Here is a 23,255-nt window from a genome sequence, read left to right on the forward strand (position 1 = left end):
TAATCTTTTGATTTTCTTTATTTAATAGAAAATTAAAATCACACACAAATTTTCATTCTCCATTTGTAATTATCAATTCTTCAAGTTACCGTTTAGTTTACAACAAACTTATACTTTTAAAATTTAATTAAACAGTAAGTTATTAAAAAAATATTAATAGAATTTAACAACTTTTGCTATTCAGTATATTTTCTTTCAGTCTAAATTTGGTTAGTCCTACTTGTAAGTCCTAGATTAGGGACTCTTAGCTTGGTTTCTGGTTAGGATATGATACGTTAGGGTTTGTTAGCTTTAGTCGTCTGGTTAGGTTTGTCCTAGTTTATGGTAGGTTAGTTTAGTTAGTGAGTAAGTTAAAGTAAGTTAATGTTTAAAAACAAATTAAAAAATAAATAAATAAATATAAAAATTTGGGATCTTGCCTGTTTGTCTCATCTAGTTTGTCATTGTGTTCGTTTCCTTTTTGTGCTGTCTGTCTAGCTGTTAAGTAGTATTAAGATTCGCAATTGCATTCAGTTTTATTGATATTAAGTACAGTCAAACCTGTTTTTATGCGGTGGATAGGGACCGCATAAAAAAAGTCTCACATAGAAAATAACTCAAAACCGTACGAAATAACTAGGAATTGCTTTTTTAAATGAAATCATGACGAGGCTTGGCAGCTACTTGGAATCTCGCCAAACTTTTTGGAATCTGATTTAAAAATACGTAAATAATACAGTACATTTACCTTCAATTTACGCTTTGAAATGAATCTTATCTTAATGGTCCAGGAATGTGAAAGCACTTTAAAGGTTTAATTAACGTAATTAAAACAGACGTAGAATTTATTGACAACAGATGTCAGCACTTGACTGCATCGTCTTGTCTATCGTCTGTTTTACATATTTTTGTCCAGGTGGTGTTTTGTTGACTTAAAAAATAAATTATTTCATTTTTTGCATATTCATGAAATAATATTGCTATAATAAGTTCATTTATGCTATAATAAGTTTATTTAGCTATAATAAGTCGACGTGAGACATGACAAAACGCATGAGACTAGTTGCCGACTATACCGCACAAAAAAAGACCGCATAAAAACAGGTTTGACTGTATATATAAGTCTTTCTACTAACAGCCACTTGGCACTAACTTCTAACTTAGTTATTTGTGGCATCACTCAATTATTGGTGTTTGCTACACTCAGGTTTTCTTTTAGACCCTTTGGGGGACTACGGCCTTGCAGCATAAAAACTGCACGCCAACATCAAACAGAGGGTACTGTAGCCATGTATGCCATTCAGAGGGATCTTACCTTTCTCTACTGTCTATCTCCTCTCCCTTCTTCTTCCTCCCTTTCCTTTCCCCTCTTTTCTGTCGGCTAAACACTTCATGTATGGCCGATGTCTTTTTTGTATGAATGTATGTATTCAGTATATTTTACTCAGTGCATTTAAACAATGCATTTATTAATAAGGGAAATTACAGAAATCTAAAAAATTCTGATATAAGTGATCATTTATAAAAATAACCCAATTTAATAATTCAATTTAATATCACAATTACTTTAACAAAATATTTCAGTTGTATGTATTTTTATTTGACTTTAACTAAATAACAAATCATAAGCAAGAAATAATTTAACAATATATTATAATTAAACTCACAAATTACTATTTCTCATGTTAGAATATTAATTAGTAGAAAGTGAAATATATTAATTTGTAATTCTTAAAACAAGAATTCTGAATTCCTATATGTAACTCATAAAATAAAATTTGTATAATTTTTCAGTTTAATTTTATAAAATTCATTAAAATTTATTTAGGTCTTTTTAATCATTAACAAAAAATTTGTTTTAAAAGAAAATAAAAATAAATAAGTGTAGTCCATATAAAATTGGTAGCATCATTTATTATAATTAATAATTATCCGTTAAATATACAGTATGTTATGTGATTGAAGTAATCATAAATTCTATATGTTAATGTTATGTACAGTACATACTAATTTCTAAAAAGAATATTAATAATAAAAAGTATTGTGTTACCAAAGGATCAAATTAAACTCTCAAAAGATTGTGAAAGAAGAAAAAAAATGCAACAGTCAATCAAATATAATTTGATGATACTACTTTTTAAAAATATGATGATAAATTTAGGATCTAATGAGTCAATTTTAGCTAAATACTCTAAAAAGCAATGCATGCATAAGCTTCAGTTACAAGTGTTGGGAATAATGCTCTAATCTGTGATTATGTGATTGAAGTAATCATAAATTCTATATGTAATGTTATGTACAGTACATCCATGAAAAAAATTACAAGGATTTAGATTTGTCATAGTGATAGAATCTTGTCTCATTGCCATCTAGACAAACTATTTAAAAGACATGTTAACACCATTTTAAATTGTGTCTCTGAAATTCATTACATTTTCTGCTTTTGCATTTATATAAGATATACATTGGCTCATCTGTATACAAGATAAGCCAAAGGTCACCATCTGATTTATTAAACTAAATTTTATGAAATCAATAAAAACAGTATAATGGATATATTAATTTAATCTTTTTATGCATTAAAAAAATATACAGTATATATATATGATTTAAAAATTTTTCCATTCCTCATTTCATTTATGCATCTTTTCTACCCATATAAATCACTATACAGAATGAGCCAAAAGTTACTTTCTGAATTTTGTTAATCATAACTTTTAAAAATTAACAAACGGTAAATAAACAATTTTCTTTTTTAAATTTGTCTATTAATTCAAAGTTTTTCAATTATATATAGAATATTAGGTGTAGAAAACAATCACCACAAGTGTTAACAGTTTGGATACTTTCTATAATGCTTCATTTATATTCTAAAAATTTCTGATGATAGTTTATTTTTGTGAATATATAGAGTTTCAAAATTCTGCATTTATCAACTTAATTTTAAAAAATTTTTCAAGTAAGGAATAGCGCTGTTACAGTTTTTGTCTTTAATGATTTTCATAAAAAGTAAATTAAAAAAAATATATATATTTTTTATTTACTTTATAAGTATGTATATGTATATGTATATATATATATATATATATATATATAAATTTATTTGTAAATCCAAAAACAGTAATCAATCTTCAGATAAATCATTAATTACAATAATTATAAACAAATAAATATTTACCTTCACAAAATCAACATCATTTTTAGAATCTTGAACCATCTTTGTTATATCAACGTGTTGTTGCTTCAATTCTGTAACAGTTGATTCAACTGCAGTAACTTTACTACCAACATTAGCAACATTCTAAAATAAAATGTTAAAAATTACAACACACTTATATTTTTAAAATTTAATTAAACAGTTAAGTTAGTAAAAAATATTAATAGAATTTGACAATTTTTGCTATTCAGTATATTTTACCCAGTTTAAACAATGCATTTATTAACAAGAGAAATTACAGAAATCTAAAATACTGTTACAATCATGACAGAACATTGATTGTAACAGTATTGACAATACTGTTACTTGACTAAGATTTTATAAATTAATTTTAGCTAATTATTTTACTACTATTATAACTATATAATATTTAAAGATTTTTTTCCCCTATATTTTTAGTGTTGTGTAGATAATTACCATATTACATTGAATTTAAAAGGACATTTAAAGAAGTTAATAAATAAAGTAATACATTTGTTTAATTATAACAACAGTTAACTGATAGTACTAAAAAAAGCAGCAAACATTGGATGAATTACTGTCTTTAACAACAGCTAGTGTATAATTGAACTAAGAAAAATTCAAGCAATTTAAATTCTTCAACCGTGAGCAAATAATTAATGTTTAAAGGACTAGCTAAGACTGATTGCATCATTGGAGTTGATAACATAAGAAGATATATCATTAAATTGATATTTTTAAACTAAGATAATGATAACTATAAATGAATCTCAGATTACAATAAGCAAAGTTTTATAAGTGTATTTTATAGTGCATTTTAACTTTATGTTTGAAATGTGTTAATTCTGACAACATTAAATGACTAATAATGACATTTTATCAGTGGATTCTACAGAACATATCTTTGTTCAAAGTCACTTTTTAAATAGTATTGCTAATGAATATCTGTCAGTTATGTAAAAGAAATACATATTAAAAATTAATTACAACACAAATACAGTATACTCTTGATTATTTGTGCACTATCAAGCATTGCTAATGGTTGATGATGAAGATGAAAAATAATGTGTTTGAACAATTCCTCAATTTAGCAGTTGTGTATATTTACAGATCTTCTACTATAGCTACTGGAGAGACAGAGAAAAATTGATTATTTTCTAACATGCAAATTTCTAAAACTTAAGGTCAGTCAGTAAGTTTTTACTAGAGGATTTATTAGTTCCTCAAAAAAGTACAGTGCAGTATAGTATATGCACTGGATTGTCTATATTACTTGATTATACACACATTGACTCCCTACTGTTAGTATAGATTAATGTTTCACAAACTTTTCAGACTACTGCCCCCTTTTAATGCACATTCTTGTGTATATATATATATATATATTTGTAAAAACACGTAAACAGATAATGAAAATCTTTACTCGCCATGTCCAATCACCAGGAACAAATCTTATATTTTTAATTATGAAGGGATTGTCACCTGTGGACATTTTAGACTGTTTTACATAATTTGGCAGAGGCGTAGCCTCTAAAGAAAGGTCGTCTCTGCTGTGGAGAATAGTTTGTTCCTGGTGATTGGACATGGCGAGTAAAGAAGGTTTTCATTATCTGTTTACGTGTTTTTACTGTATTTCCGCCAGCCCTATTTTACAAATATATATTTGTATTAAAATGAATTTTTGGCCCCTATGTCTTCAAACATCCCTAGCACTCCTTACCTCCCAGCATTCCCTCAAGTCTTCTACCACCTTCAAGATGCAGAAGACTTTGGTAATTATTGGTATAGATAATCAAAAGTACAATATACAGGGGGGTGCAAAAGTAGGTATACAGTTGTGAATCTGTAATATACAGGTCTTTGGTGTTCATTATTATTATTTTTTTTTTATATTTTATTATTTTTTATACCTTATTTATGGTTTAATTAATGCATAAATGTGTTTTTCTTTTATTTTCTTCCCACAATAACGTCTGCATACCTACTTTTGCACCCCCTTTAAATACATTGTCTATATAACATTTTCATTAGTTTTATATTAAAATTAAGTATAATTAAGTTAATTTTAAGTTTAAATATTAGCACTAATTAAACCATAAGGTATAAGAAATAATAAAATATAAAATAATAATAATGATGAAACCAAAGACCAGTATATCAGAGATTCACAACTATATAACTACTTTTGCACTCCCTGTATATCAAAATGTATTCCATGAATATAATCTATATATATAAAAATGAATGTATGTCTGTGTGTGTGTGTGTGTGTGTGTGTGTGTGTGTTTGTCCTTCATGCATTACCATACCATTTATCCGATTGCCATGAAACTTTGGGAAGTTGTTTAATACACTCCCACAAAGGTTTCTGGCATATGTGAAGACCACCATTTCCCCCCCTTCAAAAATATATTTATATATGGATTAAGGCTTTTATGTCCAACAGATGGCGCTAACTTCCGACGACCTAAGTTTGCTTCTCTGTGAGGCATTGTTTTTCTGTGAGAACGGACTAAACCAGATCATTTTCTATCTATCTATATAAATAAAATATAACGTTCGTTTGTTCCTACCGATTCCTTTGAAATTTTGACACTACGTTGCATTCGAATACGCACGTGTTTTTATATAATACACATGTCGAAATTCCCCCACTGGGGGGAGAGGGACAGGATTAACGCTTACTGTGAAGAACTCGGCTTCTATTTATACTATTTTGCATGCGTTTTTTGCGTTTTTAATTGCGTTTTAATAGGTTACGTCAACAGAATATATACTAAAAAGAGATTTTTCGATATTTCCTTGCGGGGGAGAGGGACAGGATTAAGGCTTACTGTGAAGAACTCAACTTTTATTATACTATTTTAGACGTGTGTTTGATTGCGTTTTAATAGGGTACGTCAACAGAATATACACTAAAAAGGTATTTTTCGATATTCCCTTGCGAAGGAGAGGGACAGAATTAAGGCTTACTGTGAAGAACTCGGCTTTTATTATACTATTTTACATGCGGTTTTTTGCGTTTTTAATTGCGTTTTAATAAGTGACGTCAACAGAATATACACTAAAAAAGGGATTTTTCGATATTCCCCAGCGGGGAAAGGGACAGAATTAAGGCTTACCGTGAAGAACTCGGCTTCTATTTATACTATTTTACATGCGGTTTTTTGCGTTTTTAATTGCGTTTTAATAGGTGACGTCAACAGAATATACACTAAAAAAGGGATTTTTCGATATTCCCCAGCAGGGAAAGGGACAGAATTAAGGCTTACCGTGAAGAACTCGGCTTCTATTTATACTATTTTACATGCGGTTTTTTTGCGTTTTTAATTGCGTTTTAATAGGTGACGTCAACAGAATATACACTAAAAAAGGGATTTTTCGATATTCCCCAGCAGGGAAAGGGACAGAATTAAGGCTTACCGTGAAGAACTCGGCTTCTATTTATACTATTTTACATGCGGTTTTTTGCGTTTTTAATTGCGTTTTAATAGGTGACGTCAACAGAATATACACTAAAAAAGAGATTTTTCGATATTTCCTTGCGGGGGAGAGGGACAGGATTAAGGCTTACTGTGAAGAACTCGGCTTTTATTATACTATTTTAGACGTGTGTTTGATTGCGTTTTAATAGGGTACGTCAACAGAATATACACTAAAAAGGGATTTTTCGATATTCCCTTGCGAGGGAGAGGGACAGGATTAAGGCTTACTGTGAAGAACTCGGCTTTTATTATACTATTTTAGACGCGCGTTTGATTGCGTTTTAATAGGGTACGTCAAGAGAATGTACACTAAGAAGGGATTTTTTGAAATTTCCCTCACGGGGGAAGTGTTATCTATATATATAAAAACGAATATGTCTGTCTGTCTGTCTGTCTGTCTGTCTGTCCTTCATGCATTACTACACCATTTATCCGATTGCCATGAAACTTTGGGAAGTTGTTTAATACACTCCCACAAAGGTTTCTGGCATATGTGAAGACCAACATTTCCCCCCCTTCCAAAAATATCTTTATATATGTATTTGTGAACTGTTATTTGTAATAATTTTTGTTTAATCACTTTATTTTTGCTAATTATGTATTCACTTGACCTTTGTTAAAACCTTAACTGTATCTTAAACAACAATCGAAGTTGTATGAGGGAATTTGCCTATTTTACCGATCTTGGTACTCCCGCTTCCAAATTTTAATATCAACTTAAAATGGTTTAAAGAGACAAATTAGAGTAGAAACGGTTTATTATCCAACTATCAGAAAACTGACAACATGCAAGGGAAAACAGAAAGGAGCAATTAAGTAATTAAATTAATTTGTAAAGGATTAAAAATATAAAAGTGGAAACATCGTACCCCCCTTCCACGGCACCGAGTGTCACTTCTACAATGTTTACACATTAAACGAAGAACTTAGTCAAAGCAATCAATGAATAATGATGAGAGCTGTCACAAAACAAAGATGAGTCACATCAACAAGATTATGACTCTATAAAAGTTAGATGTCATTATCAAACAACAAAATAAAACAATCATCTCAGCTACGATGACGAAACCGCCAATAAATCATCACCCGATGACGACACTACCATATAAATCATCGTCTGATGACAAACTTTCTCATGCTAGAAGTGTTTAAAAAGGGAGCTCCAACCCGATCAAAGAGTCAGATAGAAAGTCAGAGACAAGACTCAAGAGGTCTCAGGGTCAGAAAGAAAAAGTCAGACAAGAGAGTAGACCAGAAGCAGTAGTGAAAAGTAGTGAGAAGCAGTGAGAGAGAGACATTTAATAGTAAGTTGAATCGATTTAAAAAATTGAATAATTCTTTGAATAAATTCGAAATTGAATAATTTTTTCGAATACTGATTTTTCCCATTTTTCTCAGCGAATTTGCAAGCATCGCCGACAGTTATGCCCCCCAAACGTCAATCAATTGGTCGATCTACATCTCAAGCACGAAAGAAAAAGGCATTACGAGCTTCAGAAACAGACGAGGAACAGAAAGCAAGATTACAAGCCGTTCGAGTACACACTGCTCAAGCCCGTTCTTCTCAAACGAACGAGCAACGAGAATGGAGATTGAAAACCAATCGAGTACACACTGCTCAAGCCCGTTCTTCTCAAACGAACGAGCAACGAGAATGGAGATTGAAAACCAATCGAGTACACACTGCTCAAGCCCGTTCTTCTCAAACGAACGAGCAACGAGAATCGAGATTGGAAACCAATCGAATACACACTGCTCAAGCCCGTTCTTCTCAAACGAACGATCAACGAGAATGGAGATTGAAAACCAATCGAGTACACACTGCTCAAGCCCGTTCTTCTCAAACGAACGAGCAACGAGAATCGAGATTGGAAACCAATCGAATACACACTGCTCAAGCCCGTTCTTCTCAAACGAACGAGCAACGAGAATGGAGATTGAAAACCAATCGAGTACACACTGCTCAAGCCCGTTCTTCTCAAACGAACAAGCAACGAGAATCGAGATTGGAAACCGATCGAGTACGCACTGCTCAAGCCCGCTCGAAGGAAACAATTGACCAACGGGGAGCAAGACTAGGAATGAATCGAGAACGCAATGTTCAATCCAGATGGACACTCCACGCTGATTTGAATCTTGCTGCGTTTAATTACGATGCTGATTATGATTACAGTCTTCATCGAAGTGTCGTTATTGAAAAAATGGACAAATTATGCAAATTTTGCCATGCTTTGAAATTCAAAAATGAAACTCCAGGAATGTGCTGCGCAGGTGGAAAAGTGAAATTGCCAGAATTGCATTTACCACCCGAACCATTATCAACGTTGGTATCAGGTGACACAAGCCAGTCGAAACATTTCTTGGCAAACATACGCAAGTACAATTCATGTTTCCAAATGACATCGTTTGGTGCAACAGAAATCATACGTGACAATTACATGCCAACGTTCAAAGTGCAAGGGCAAATTTATCATCGTACTGGATCACTTCTACCACTGCCGGATGCAGATCACAAATTTCTCCAAATTTATTTCATGGGAGCCACTGATGAACAAGTTGATCAACGTTGTCGATTCAATACCGGCACTAATCGAGAAATTGTTGCTGCATTACAAAATTTATTCGATGAACATAACGAATTAGTTCGACTGTTCAGGACGGCCCTCGAGCGAATGCCAGCTGATGATTATGTAGTTGTCATTAGAGCTGACAAAACACCAGCCGGCCAACACGAAAGACAATACAATGCACCAACAATTAATGAAGTGGCGATCGTCATAGTTGGCGAAGAATTTAACTCACGTGATATAGTTCTTCATCGCAGAGATGGTAATGTTCAGCGAGTCTCCGAAACTCATCGCTCATACGATGCATTGCAATATCCAATTTTATTCTGGCAAGGAGAAGATGGATATCATTTCAATATCAAAATGAGAAATCCACAAACAGATAGGGAGACCAATAAGAAAGTCAGTGCCATGAATTACTATTCTTATCGATTGATGATTCGTGAGAACACAGACAATCACATTTTGAAATGTCGGAAATTATTCCATCAATATGTTGTCGATATGTATGCAAAAATCGAGACTGAACGACTTCTTTTCATTCGACTGAATCAAACCAAGCTGCGCTCTGAAGAATATGTTCATTTACGCGATGCAATTGCTACTGATGGCAATCTCAACGAACTGGGAAAAATGGTCATACTGCCAGCTACATTCACAGGAAGCCCACGGCACATGCATGAATACGCACAAGATGCAATGACTTATGTTCGCGCATACGGCCGTCCAGATTTATTCGTAACATTCACATGCAACCCTACGTGGGAAGAAATTAAAGATCTTCTGTTGCCTGGACAATCGTCTTCGGATCGCCATGACATCATTGCACGTGTGTTCAAACAAAAGTTGAAATCTATGACGGATTTCATTGTCAAACATCATGTTTTTGGAGAGACACGCTGTTGGATGTATTCCATTGAATGGCAGAAAAGAGGATTACCTCATGCACACATTTTGATTTGGCTGATCGACAAAATTACACCAGACAAAATTGATGAAGTCATCTCAGCAGAAATACCAGATGTCAACATTGATCCAGGCTTATTCGAAGTCGTTACCAACAACATGATTCATGGTCCATGCGGCGCGATCAACAACAATTCTCCGTGCATGAAGGATGGAAAATGCACGAAACGCTATCCACGAGACTTACACGCCGAAACTATCACTGGAAATGATGGATATCCACAATATCGTCGACGATCAACTGAAGATGGTGGCAAATTCATCACTCTAAAAGTACGCAACAATGACATTGAAGTCGATAATCGTTGGGTTGTGCCGTATTCACCATTACTCTCAAAGACTTTCAAAGCACACATCAATGTCGAGTATTGTAATTCAGTGAAATCGATCAAATATATTTGCAAATATGTCAACAAAGGAAGTGATATGGCAGTTTTTGGAGTGGGAAATGCATCTGCACCAATCAATGAAATCGATCAATATGAATTGGGACGCTACATTAGTAGCAATGAAGCAGTTTGGCGTATTTTCTCCTTTCCAATTCATGAACGTCATCCAACAGTTGTTCATTTGGCAGTACATCTTGAAAATGGACAGCGTGTGTATTTTACAACGGAAAATGTACATGCAAGAGCATTATCGCCACCGAAAACAATGTTAACTGCGTTCTTCTCATTGTGCACGGATGATTTGTTCGCAAAAACGCTACTTTACTCAGAAGTGCCAAAATACTACACATGGAATGCATCAGCGAAAAAGTTTCAACGTCGTAAACAGGGCAAACCAGTTGAAGGACATACGAATTTATATTCGTCCGACGCGTTAGGCCGTCTGTATACAGTTCATCCAAACAATCAAGAATGTTTTTACTTGCGATTACTGTTAGTTAACGTACGTGGACCGAAATCCTTCCAAGAACTGAGAACAGTAAATGGTGAAGTATGTGCGACCTATCGAGAGGCTTGCCAAGAATTAAATCTTCTTGAAAACGATGCACATTGGGACACAACACTCGCTGATGCATCGAACACTGCTCAACCACAGCAAATACGCACGTTATTTGCGATAATATTGACAACGTGTTTCCCATCCAATCCGAAAGATCTTTGGGAAAAATACAAAGATTGCATGAGTGAAGACATCCTACATCGTTTGCGAGCAACGAATCAGAATCCGGACATGCAATTTACACCACATGTGTATAATGAGGCGTTGGTTTCGATCGAGGATAAATGTTTGGCAATCGCTAACAAGGGATTGGGGCAGTTGGGAATGTGTGCACCGAATCGATCTGTAAATGACGCTTATGATCGTGATTTGCAACGTGAAACACACTTCGATGTCGATGATTTGGGTACATTTGTTGAAACGAATCTCCCAAAGTTGGTTTCAGAACAACGTGTTGTATATGACACAATAATGCAAGCAATTACATATCAAAGGGGCGGATTGTACTTCATAGATGCGCCCGGAGGTACAGGTAAAACTTTTCTCATTTCACTAATTTTGGCAACCGTTCGATCACAGAATAAAATTGCACTGGCAATTGCATCATCTGGAATTGCGGCAACACTATTGGATGGTGGTCGAACAGCGCATTCAGCACTGAAATTGCCATTGAATTTGCAAACCACTGAGACGCCAACATGCAATATCACCAAAAATTCCGGAATGGGCAAAGTTCTCCAAATATGTAAACTTATCATATGGGACGAATGCACAATGGCTCACAAAAAAGCATTGGAAGCGCTTGATCGTACACTGAAAGATTTGAGGGGAAATGACCAGCCCTTCGGGGGAGCACTCATTTTATTGTCTGGTGATTTTCGACAAACTCTGCCAGTTATACCACGTTCAACACCCGCCGATGAACTTAATGCATGCCTCAAATCATCTGTTCTATGGCGACATGTAAAGAAATTGACTTTGAAAACCAATATGCGTGTTGAACTACAAAATGATGTATCCGCCGAACGTTTCGCAAAACAATTGCTGGATATTGGGAATGGGAAGATGGCAATAGACAGAACTACACAATGTATCACATTGCCAACAAACTTTTGTAAGATGACATCAACCAAAGACAAATTGATTCAAAAGGTTTTCCCAAATATCGCACGGAATTACAAAAATCATCAGTGGCTCAGTGCACGTGCTATATTAGCAGCTAAGAACAACGATGTCAATGACATCAACTTCAGCATTCAAAACAGAATACCAGGCGAAGCGACAACGTATAACTCCATCGACACTGTTATGAATCAAGACGAAGTTGTCAATTACCCAACAGAATTCTTGAATTCACTAGATTTGCCAGGAATGCCACCGCATATTTTAACATTGAAAATTGGTGTGCCTATCATTCTTCTTCGAAACATCAATCCACCACAACTTTGCAACGGTACAAGACTTTCGGTGAAAAAGATGATGAACAATGTCATCGAAGCTACAATTTTAAATGGGAAATTCAAGGGGAAAGATGTACTGTTGCCACGTATTCCAATGATCCCAACAGATATGCCATTTGAATTTAAACGTTTGCAGTTTCCGGTGCGAATCGCTTTTGCAATGACCATCAACAAAGCACAGGGACAATCGTTGCAAGTGTGTGGGCTAGATTTGGAGAATCCGTGCTTCTCACATGGACAACTGTATGTGGCCAGCTCACGCGTCGGAAAACCTTCTGATTTATTCGTGTACGCACCAGACAGAAAAACAAAAAATATCGTGTATCCACAAGCACTCCAATAAATAAATAGAATTGAAACGACACTTTGAAATGTTTTCCCGATGAAAATTAATAATAATAATAATAAGTTTCAGTAAAAATAATAAAATGTAAATTGAATTTTATCATAATGAGTTTGCTTGAATTTCCTTTCTCCTGAAATCGCAGCAACGCGCGACGGGTAAGCTAGTTAACAAATAAAAAAATTTATATTTTAATTAGAGTAACTTATTAATCATACCTGCAATAATGATTTCACATCCTGTGGTAATTTTTTAATTTCAGGTACTGCTACAATACTTAATTTTAAATTATCCGTGATTAGTTTTAAATCCTTTACCTATTCATAAATTTAAAATATAATTGATTAATTGTATTAAGTAATATTCAAATAAATTAATTATATATAATTAAAAATTATTTCTGTACATGAAAAATTATATGATATAAAATACATTAGAATTTAAAATAAAGAACTATTAAAAAAGGCTATAGAAATATAAATAAAACTCTAAACAAAGTCAAATAATTTGAGAATTATAAAAATTTACTTAATACTATTGTAAATAAGAGAAATGAGTTTAATTTTAATCAGAATAAATCATGCATATTAAAATACCATAATTTCTAATTATCTAGGATGGAAGAAATTACTTCATAAATAATTGAAATATCTATAATTGTTAAATATATATTTCTTTCTACATTTCAAAATAATTTGTTTCAAGAAGCTAAAAATATTTTTATATTAATGTCTTTTTGACTTTAATATAACAATATTTTTGGACAAGCAATTCTACATCTCTGTGTATGAAGATGAACCCTACTTCTTTTATGTTGTTTTATTATATTCTATTCTGTTACATTATTTAAGGAAATTTTATTTAAAATTAGGCAAAGACTTAACCCAGCCATAAAAATTTTAAATTGTCCTTAGCTACCTTTGTAAAAAGGGCTGGCAGAATTACAATTTAATAAAAAGTAAAAAAACATTACAGATTGATACTAGTCCAATCTTCACTGCTTGCCATGTCCATTTTAAACTGTTTTGCATATTTGTGCAGAGGCATAGCCTCTAAAGAAAAGTTGTCTCTGCAATGGAAATAGTTGTTCCTGGTGATTGGACATGGCAAGCAGTGAAGATTGGACTAGTATCCATCTGTAATGTTTTTTTACTTTTTATTAAATTGTCCTTATCTACCATTTGCTGTTTTCAACAATAATGATATTAATCATATGACTATAATAATTCAAAAATAACTATTTGAAAAATTCAATTAAGAAAATGTTAAATAATTATAACTATATTATAATGCATTCTTAAACAATTCATTGCTTGAGATTATTACAAGGCAGAAATAAAGATTTAGTGTCATGTCCTATACCAATGTAAATGAGGTAGATAGCTTGTAACCATGTAATATAATTATACCAACTAATACAAGTAGATGACAGAGATTTCAACAGTTGAGGTAGTATATTTGCTAGCAATGCTAGACAGTTGTGAAATCAAAAGAGATTTCTAGCAATTGGAAAATGCTAGAATTTTGTGTTGTCTTGACTTGCAAAGGCACACAATCTAATTTGTTTGACTTACATTTATTATTTGAATAAAATATATTCATTGAACAATAACCTTAATTGTATGACTTTTTTCTGAAAAAATATCTGTTTGTTAAAATTTGGTAATAAGAATAACCTCCATTTTTGTCAAGCTTTATAACCTTATCAAATTAATCTCATTGTTTGACAAATGTATTGCAAGTATCACTAAACTTTACATCTGTAACATATCTATCACATTTTTTGTTAATCACTGTAATTACAAATGTTATTCAGATACATTTTTATATTATTCAGTAATGTGAATATTGTAGAAAATATTTTGATTAAATTTTAAATTAATTCAGTGTTGTATGCACAATGTTATAAATATGTTATTTTAGAAATTATTCATTTAACTGTATGAAGTTTCATTTGAAGCATGTGTACTTTTAAGTGTACTCACTTAGAAACTACAAAATTAAATAAAAAAGTTTTATGTTTCGCATTATTATTTATAAAAATATAAGAATTATTTTACATGTAAAAATGCATAAGGATTAAAATTTCCTTTTTAAACATTTAAATTCATTACTTGCTATATAAAATTTAATTAATTTTAAATGTTATCATGTTTCAATGTTTTATTTTAAAATATTCACAAGAACAATTTAAACTTAATTCAAAATAATCTTTAATTTTATATGAAAATATAAAATATTCAATAATTTACCATAAAAACACTTTATAAACAGCATACAGGAGAAATGACTATGTGCATATTTCATTAAAATAAAATAATAATTTTATACAAAGTTTATAAAATAAAATTACAGCGACTAACCTCTTTGGATATTGCTTCAATTTCATTTGACAATTTCTTAAATTCTTGTCCATAAAAAGTTACATTAGATTCTAGCACTTTAATATCCGTATGAATATTATGAAATGTCTCAGGTGTATTCTTATTTCTATTTTTAACTAAATAAAAAATAAATAAATAAATAAGTATATACAGTATTTTAAATAAATAAATCAATGCATTTAACTTTAAAGAATTACTTATACATAGAGATTGATAGTGAAAAAAAAAATGACTGAAAAGGATCAAATAATTAACTGTATTGTAAGTAAGTAGAATGATAAGAACTTTAAGAATTATTAATTCTGATACATTTTTTCAAGTAAACAAACATGTAATAAAGATATTTAACTATTTACAATATCTGTTGTGATTTACACCACCTTATTTTGTATAATTTTGAAATTATTATGATTTCATTATTCCTATTATTCACATATATTTATTTATTACTACTTATATTATTTACATAATACTACATATGTAAAACTTAAAATAACATGCTATATATACACATAAGGTAATAAATTGGATTGTCAACTCAAGAAAATCAATCATCTTAGTAACAGAATTTTTCCCATATTACTTGATAAGAGAGGAATTTGTGATATTTATATGCTTAGCAGTATTTCTGATTGTATTATACTGATAACTTTCAAATGTTTTATATATAAATAAATTTTTCTCATACAATAAATTACAAACTATTATTTTTCCTTATGTAAATTATAAGGTCTCTCTTAATTTTATCCATATGAAACTGAAAAATTTGTGTGCATGTGTGTGTCTATGCATAAATCACAATCACATTGTATGTAAAAAATGCTATTGCTCAAAATAAATAAATAAATTGAAGATAGAATTTTTTATCCAAGTTAAAAAATAAAATATATATATAGTGGTGCCTCGTATAACGTACGCTGCAAACAACGGACTTTCTGTTTGGCCGTTACGTGACTCAAGCAACGAACTGGCTGCGAACAACGGACTTTCCAGCATAATTGGCGACTGCTCCATGGGTGCGTTAGTGTTTTCCTAACATACTAAACAAACGTAACCAGAGACGTAGTAGCGGAGCTCTGCGTCTCCACTACTACGGGAGTGCGCTGCTGTTTGTAGGCATTTAGGAACGATGGTGAAAGAAAGATGGCAGCGCTCGCACTATCGATAGTATCGTGATGGAGAAATCTATAATTCTAAAATATGAGCTTTTAAAGGCAAAAGAAGAGTCCCAATTGTAAAATTTAACCATAAAATAGATTATTTGTTGAAAGAGCATTCAAAATAGCCACGAAAAAAATTAGAATGCCGGCTACCATTCGAAAAAAATTCGTAAAGACACTTACATCACCGCGTGCACTAACTTGCGCTTTCACAATTTTTAAATTTTCATTCATAAAACCACATAATGGACCCGGAAACGAAACTATCTGAGCCATGGAAGACGCCATGTTGCTTTTTACCGTAAACTACTGCTACAAGCGGCCGTTTTTGCCGTTCGACGACGCGCACTTCCACCAGAATTTAGGAACGCGTTCCGCAGGAATTTTTAAACAGATGTCGCTCGCGCAGAGTTACGCGGAGGAATAAAAGAACGCACCCCATGTTCATTTTTTTATGATACAGTACGGTTATTTTATGCTGTGGAACGAATTAGATGTTTTAACATGTATTTCTATGGGAAAATGCGTTTCGTATAACGGACGTTTCACTTAACGGACGTGCACCTGGAACGGATTAAGTACGTTATATGAGGCACCACTGTATATTTTTTTTTAAATAGATATAAATGAATAATTTTTATAAAATAAATATAGTTACTGAATACTCCTTATAATAATGCATTACTGTAATATGATGGCAGATTGGAAAGTTTCCAGAATCACCACTAGGGAGTGTTTTGTTTGAAAATATTTTTCCTGCAATGCATTAGCAAATCTTTTGTATGTATTGACTTTAAATTTCACATCAATCTGGCCAATAGTTATGTTTTTACAAGCATTGAAGTGAGCCTGTGTGCCTGTTTGTATGGTACAAAGAGAAAAATGAAATTTGAGCTGTTGTCAAATTTTTCCATTTGGGTGGAAAAACTGTAATGGAAATCAAATTCAGGTTGGACAACTCCTTGATTTCCGTTGCGGTCTTTCCCAAGAACATTGTCCAACCTGGATTTGATTTCTGTTGTGGTTTTTCCCTCCAACCTTCATTTTCCACAGCAAGTTTTTGGGTTTTTGAATTCAAGTGTGGCCGCACACACACACAGAAGTGGCAAACCATGTTCAGGTCATCCAAAAACTGCTACCACTCCAGAAATTGTGGATAAAATCCATGACATGGTGTTAGAAGATAATTGAATCAAAGTGTGTGAAATTGAGGAAGCTGTGGGCATCTCCTATGAATGAGTAGTTCATATTTTGCATAAAAAAGCTGTCTGCAAGATGAGTGTCACATTTGCTCAGTTCAGAGCAAAAGCACATTTGAGCCTGAATTTCTGCCAAGAGTTTGGAATTGTTTAAGAGAAATCCAACAGATTTCAAGCAACAACTTGTGACAATGGATGAGACCTGGATTCACAATTACACACCAGAAACAAAAATTCAATCAAAACAATGGATTGGAAATGGTGAGCAGATTCCAAAGACAACGAAGACCATTCGCTTGGCTGCAAGGTGATGACATCAGTTTTTTGGGATGTTAAATGAATTTGTTAATTGACTATATTGAAAAAGGAAAAAATGTCACTGGCCAATACTATGCAACATTTTTGGACAAGCTCAAAGCAACAATCCAGAAAAAATGCTCGAATATGATCAAGAAAAAAAGTGCTGTTTTACCATGACAATGCACCCGCACATTCAAGTGCAATTGTTCAGCAAAAACTAGCAGAAATTAAGTTCAAAATTTTTCCATATCCCCATATTCACCAGATTCAGCTCCCTCAGATTTCTATCAGTTCCTGCAATGCAAAACATTCCTAGCTGGAAAGAGATTTTGGTCCGATGAAGAGGTGATTGAAGCTGTAAACAGCTATTTTGGGGGCCTTGAAAAAAATCACTTCTGGGAAGAAATTGAAAAGCTCGAGAAATGTTGGACCAAGGGTGTTAAGATTCAAGGAAAAAAAAAAGCATAACTTGGAAATCATTTATTTTGTTTTCATTACATTCCAGAAACTTTTCAATCCATTCTTGTAGTAAGAAAAAATCCTATTGTTAGTATATGAAGGTGAGGAAAATGTATTCCTCTTTTCCAAATATATATTTGATTCTTATATGCGAATGGTACCCCTTTTTTAAATTTGTGCTTTTGCTAAAATTAAAACCAAATCCTTATTATGGTATTGGTTTTTCTGTTAATATTTTAAAATAGTCTGAACATTATAAGTTGTCAATATTGAATTATTAGTGTTCAGACCATATGGCAATACACAATGCTAATAATTTTAATTTGCATCTTGTTTCAATGTTTGGAAAATTTACATATTTTCATATATCTACCACACAATGTCTATACATGCCCTTTTTTTTGAATGAATTAATTAATTTTATAAAAATTTGTACAATGCTGGAAACATCTCTCTTGTACTTAGATAAATATTAAAGTGAACACCATTTATAGATATTGAATAAAGTACTAACTTGACTATTGGTTTATTGGAATTACTTTTTATATTGTTTATAATCATTATAGCTAAAGAGATTAATAATCCAACATTGACAGTACATAATTTATATTTAGCCATGTATATCATATTTCAGTATATACCCAGTATGGAGATTAGTCAAAAATGACCGTTCTCCATATTCTCCCTTTGTTACATATAACAGCCAGGAAAGTAAAAATGATGAATTTTTTTGACAATATAAAATATAATTTATTTTTGGTAAAAATAAACTTTTATTTATATTAGTTTTAATAAAGGTTCATATTGAAAATTACACAAATCTAGTCTATTTGTTATAAAAATTTCAAATACTCCATTTGCAATAATGAATTTGGAATTATAAAATAATATTTTCTTACTTATGAAATATTAGGAAATACTTAATGTTCATATACTCAGATGTCACAACTGCATGCATATCAAGCTTATGTAGAAAGTAGAGTTAAAAATATACTGAACTTATTAGCATATTTTATTATTTACAACACAAATGCAGTACTCTTACATCATACTAACTTCAAAGTAAGCTCTTTCAGAAGCTACACACTTTTGTCAGAATCTTTATGAGTTGTCAAAAGCAGTTTTGGAAGCCATTTTTGTGTTGTCTTTAAGGAATTCCATCAGATAACTGAGAATTTCAACACACTCTTTATTGACAGTGTGATCTCCAGGAATGAATCTGATGTTTGCTCACTGCTCCATATTCTGCTCAACTTTCTTTGACATTCCTATAAAATGCTCCTACTGCATTGCTTATGATAGAGACAAAAACTACACATGATGATTAGGCACAAGGATGAACTAGACTTAAATGAAACTGACACTTCCATCTCTCATAATAATAAATATCCAAAAGTTCAAGTGTGTTTTTATTCTATCTTTATATAAAAATAAAATGTAGTTTTTATTAAACTTACATTCATCAACAAGTTTTTGTAAATCTTCCACTCTAGTATTCAGATTAGTTATAAACCAAATTAGCAGGGCCACAATAATAAGTATGACAATATTTAATACTACTTTTGCATGTTGAACACATTGACAAGAACATGCTTCTCCTCCTCCTGGGGCTTGTTTTACCTTAGAATTAGGACGGAATCGTCTAGGGGGAAAAAAACACTGATGTAAGTAATTATTAATATATATATATATATATATATATATTTTTTAAATATTTAGATATAAACACAGTCATAGTATGTCTCAAGAAATTTATTAAGATTATTAGTTAGTTTCTATTTATTTAATATGAAAATAAAATATATTGTATGTAGTAAAATATTGTGCACAATGTTCTTTAATTTATTTATTATATGACAAACTATTATTATAAAAAAGATTTTGAAAAAATTACAAAATAAATTTGAATGCATATCACTTAGTAGTGAGAAATAGTTTACGATTTTTTGAAACAATAATTATTATGCTTGATAATGATGTATTGCATTATTAAAATATTAAGAAAGTTTACAATAAATTAAATAAGATTATAAAAGTTAAAATAATTTAATAAAATTGTTATCTTTTAAATAAAGAATTACACTGATTCATTTGTGTCAGAAGACATCTATAGAAAACTATAGCTAATGATGTTCAGAGAGCAAATGAATGCTTCGTTTAGAATACACGAGTATTAAGCAGTGACTCTATAAGCATACAAAGAGCACTGAAACTGAAAACAGAAAAATTGTTTTGGTTAATGTTGACTGAAACATGGCTGAAAAGACAGAAAAGTTTAACTTTTCTTCAGCACAGCATAGTATTTCTGTTTTATAGCAACCAATGAATAGTCAATAAAATAGTATGTCATTATGTGATAAGCATTTATGTCAGTTTGAAAATGCTGAAAATTTCATTTCACTGATTTTCCTAAAATTTATATTACTGTCAGATGCAAAAATCAGATTGGACCAATTTTGGCATTTTTACTTACACTCACTATGTAGAAAAAATTAAAATAAGTTTATCTACAATCTATGATATTTCTATAAAAATATTTATAGTTTAGCTCATTTGTGGTACAGTGCAGCGACAGGCTGTACCACAAATGGATGAACTGACCTTGCAGGCTGGTGACCCCTGGTTTAACCAAACAAACATATTTAAAGTTGTAAATGTTAAAATTCAAATATAAATATAAATTGAAAATGTTAAATATAATGAATTTTATAGGGGATAAAAGAATGATAAAGTAATAAAGTAAATTATGAAAAATTAAGAGTAAGATATAAGAACAAGTTTTACGAATAAAAATGAAATAAAATATAACAAAATATAAATTTAAATTTTAAATATTTAATAGCTTTGAAAATTGTTGTCCAAACTATTTTATTAGAAAAATAATTTCAAAAATATCTTTATGATATGCATATTTGTTCTCAAGAACCCCAGTTTATACCAATTTTTTACTATCTTGATCTTCACCTCCACCTTCATTGAAGATCAAAACCTGTTGCCAAGAAGAAAAAAGGTGCACCTAGGACATTTTAGCAGCATGTAGTTTATTTTTTTGGCTTTAGCCAATACATAATCAATATGGCAACAGAATGTGGTTTCTCTCTATTCTCTCTTGTTTTATTTTGTATGACATTTCTGTTTAAACACGAACTAGCTAGTCGATCTGTCAAAGTTTTTACATCCTTTTGTGAAAATTAAAATTAATATAAATTAATATTATGATGTTGATTAATGATAATAATAATAATAAAAAGATTGTTTATAATTAAAAATAAAGTTCTTAAAATAAATTCATTTTAAGAACTTTATTTATGAATTAGAATGAACAATTTAATTCATTAAATTTTTAAAATTTTTAAATTTGTTCACATAGCCTTTTATAAATAATAGTACATACTAATTAACTAATGAATAATTATATATTTTTGATCTAAGATTTTTAGGGCTTCATAAAAAAATTTTTTTTGTTAAAATCTTTCTATAAAATCATGCCTAAATATTATGTAAGATACGGAAGGGGAGGAGGATCAAAGAAAATATTATGGTTTCTTACACAGGGGTGGGTGGGGTCTAGAATGGCTGAAATTGCCCTTACATAATTTATGGACGGCCCCATAATGAAGACATTGCAATTAGGGTAAACATTCCAAATATTGGTGGACACTCCACTGACCACATATAAAAGAATGCTTGCAATAATAGTGAATATTGTTATGAATGCACCCCAAAAAATGTTTGTGAAATGTAGTATAGGTTTGGAAATATTACCTATTATTTGTGGAATTTGTTGTAAGTCTTAAACCTTTTCTTATAATAATAGAAGTTTAGTCAAAGATAATTTGTATTTTCTTATCACTATCACTCTTACTAGGTTATAGTTATGTACTCCGAGACGTGTCTTCCTTTTATTGCTTTTTTTTCCTTCACTACTAGGTGTATTAATGGACACAAGGCATTTTTACTTTATCTTTATTCTGGATCCTCTATAGGCCGATATGTGTTTTGGGCAAAGGCCCAAAACACTTATTTACAGGTAAAAAAAAGATTCCACTAACAGAGATGTCAAGAGTATATGCTAGTTGATGTTTCACGTTAAACCATGGAGTCACTGTAATAGTAATTTAAAATTGTGGATACATTTTAAACTGCAATGGTATTTAAAAAAAATTTTTTTTTACCTGTAAATAAGTAATTTTTAAGCGAGATGTGTCAACACCACTCGAGGAAAATCCCACAAGTCATGGTATGTTGTAACTTGTCATGATAAAACATTGTAATGTGAGAAATTTATGATGTATCTTATTGTGCAGCCAACAGAAGAGGGGCCTTTGCCTGAAACACATATCGACCTATAGAGGATCGAGAATAAAGATAAAGTAAAAATGCCTTGTGTCTATTAATGCACCTAGTAGTGAGAAAAAGCAAAAAACTCTTACTAGGTGTTATATAACAGTAGTCACCAACTTTTCTGACTTCATGGACCACTAAACTCCAGTGGCATGCCATGACATTTGATGACAGGGAAGCTGTTTCTGTAAGAAGCCAACTTTCAGGGACAATCAGTTAATTGCACATCAGTGATTGTCTAGGGTCCATTCGTATTCATTTGTTCGATAAGCCAGTAAAAACTGTACACTTCTCTAAATGTATTTTTAATATCACAATTACATTCTAAATCGCTAGCCATGATATAAGGGCTAAAATTAATAATAAATTATAAAAACTTACTTGGCGAAATAAAATGTATGGTGGATACACATACCTGGTACAATATATTGTTCAATTGTATTAATATACTTTTAAAGAAAATTATAATTAAGCGTAGCTTTG

General features: G+C 31.4%; 2 protein-coding genes across 2 annotated transcripts in view; one reads left to right on the forward strand and one right to left on the reverse strand.

Moving 5' to 3' along the window:
- Nucleotides 1-23,255, reverse strand: part of LOC136984023 (EF-hand calcium-binding domain-containing protein 14-like) — a 41,435-nt gene that overhangs the window by 7,039 nt on the left and 11,141 nt on the right. Inside the window, exons 2-5 of the mRNA XM_067280934.1 lie at nt 19,886-20,070; nt 15,290-15,426; nt 13,145-13,243; nt 3,158-3,280 (exon numbers count right to left, since the gene is read on the reverse strand). Coding sequence (XP_067137035.1) covers nt 3,158-3,280; nt 13,145-13,243; nt 15,290-15,426; nt 19,886-20,070 — 544 coding nt within the window. The remainder of the gene's footprint in view (nt 1-3,157; nt 3,281-13,144; nt 13,244-15,289; nt 15,427-19,885; nt 20,071-23,255) is intronic.
- LOC136984026 (coiled-coil domain-containing protein 130 homolog) overlaps nt 1-23,255 on the forward strand; it is a 274,187-nt gene that overhangs the window by 1,922 nt on the left and 249,010 nt on the right. The gene's annotated exons all lie outside the window — the stretch shown is intronic.

This window comes from Centruroides vittatus, unplaced genomic scaffold (assembly GCF_030686945.1).
Source record: "Centruroides vittatus isolate TY-2023 unplaced genomic scaffold, ASM3068694v2 contig_900, whole genome shotgun sequence".
Classification (NCBI taxonomy): domain Eukaryota; kingdom Metazoa; phylum Arthropoda; class Arachnida; order Scorpiones; family Buthidae; genus Centruroides; species Centruroides vittatus.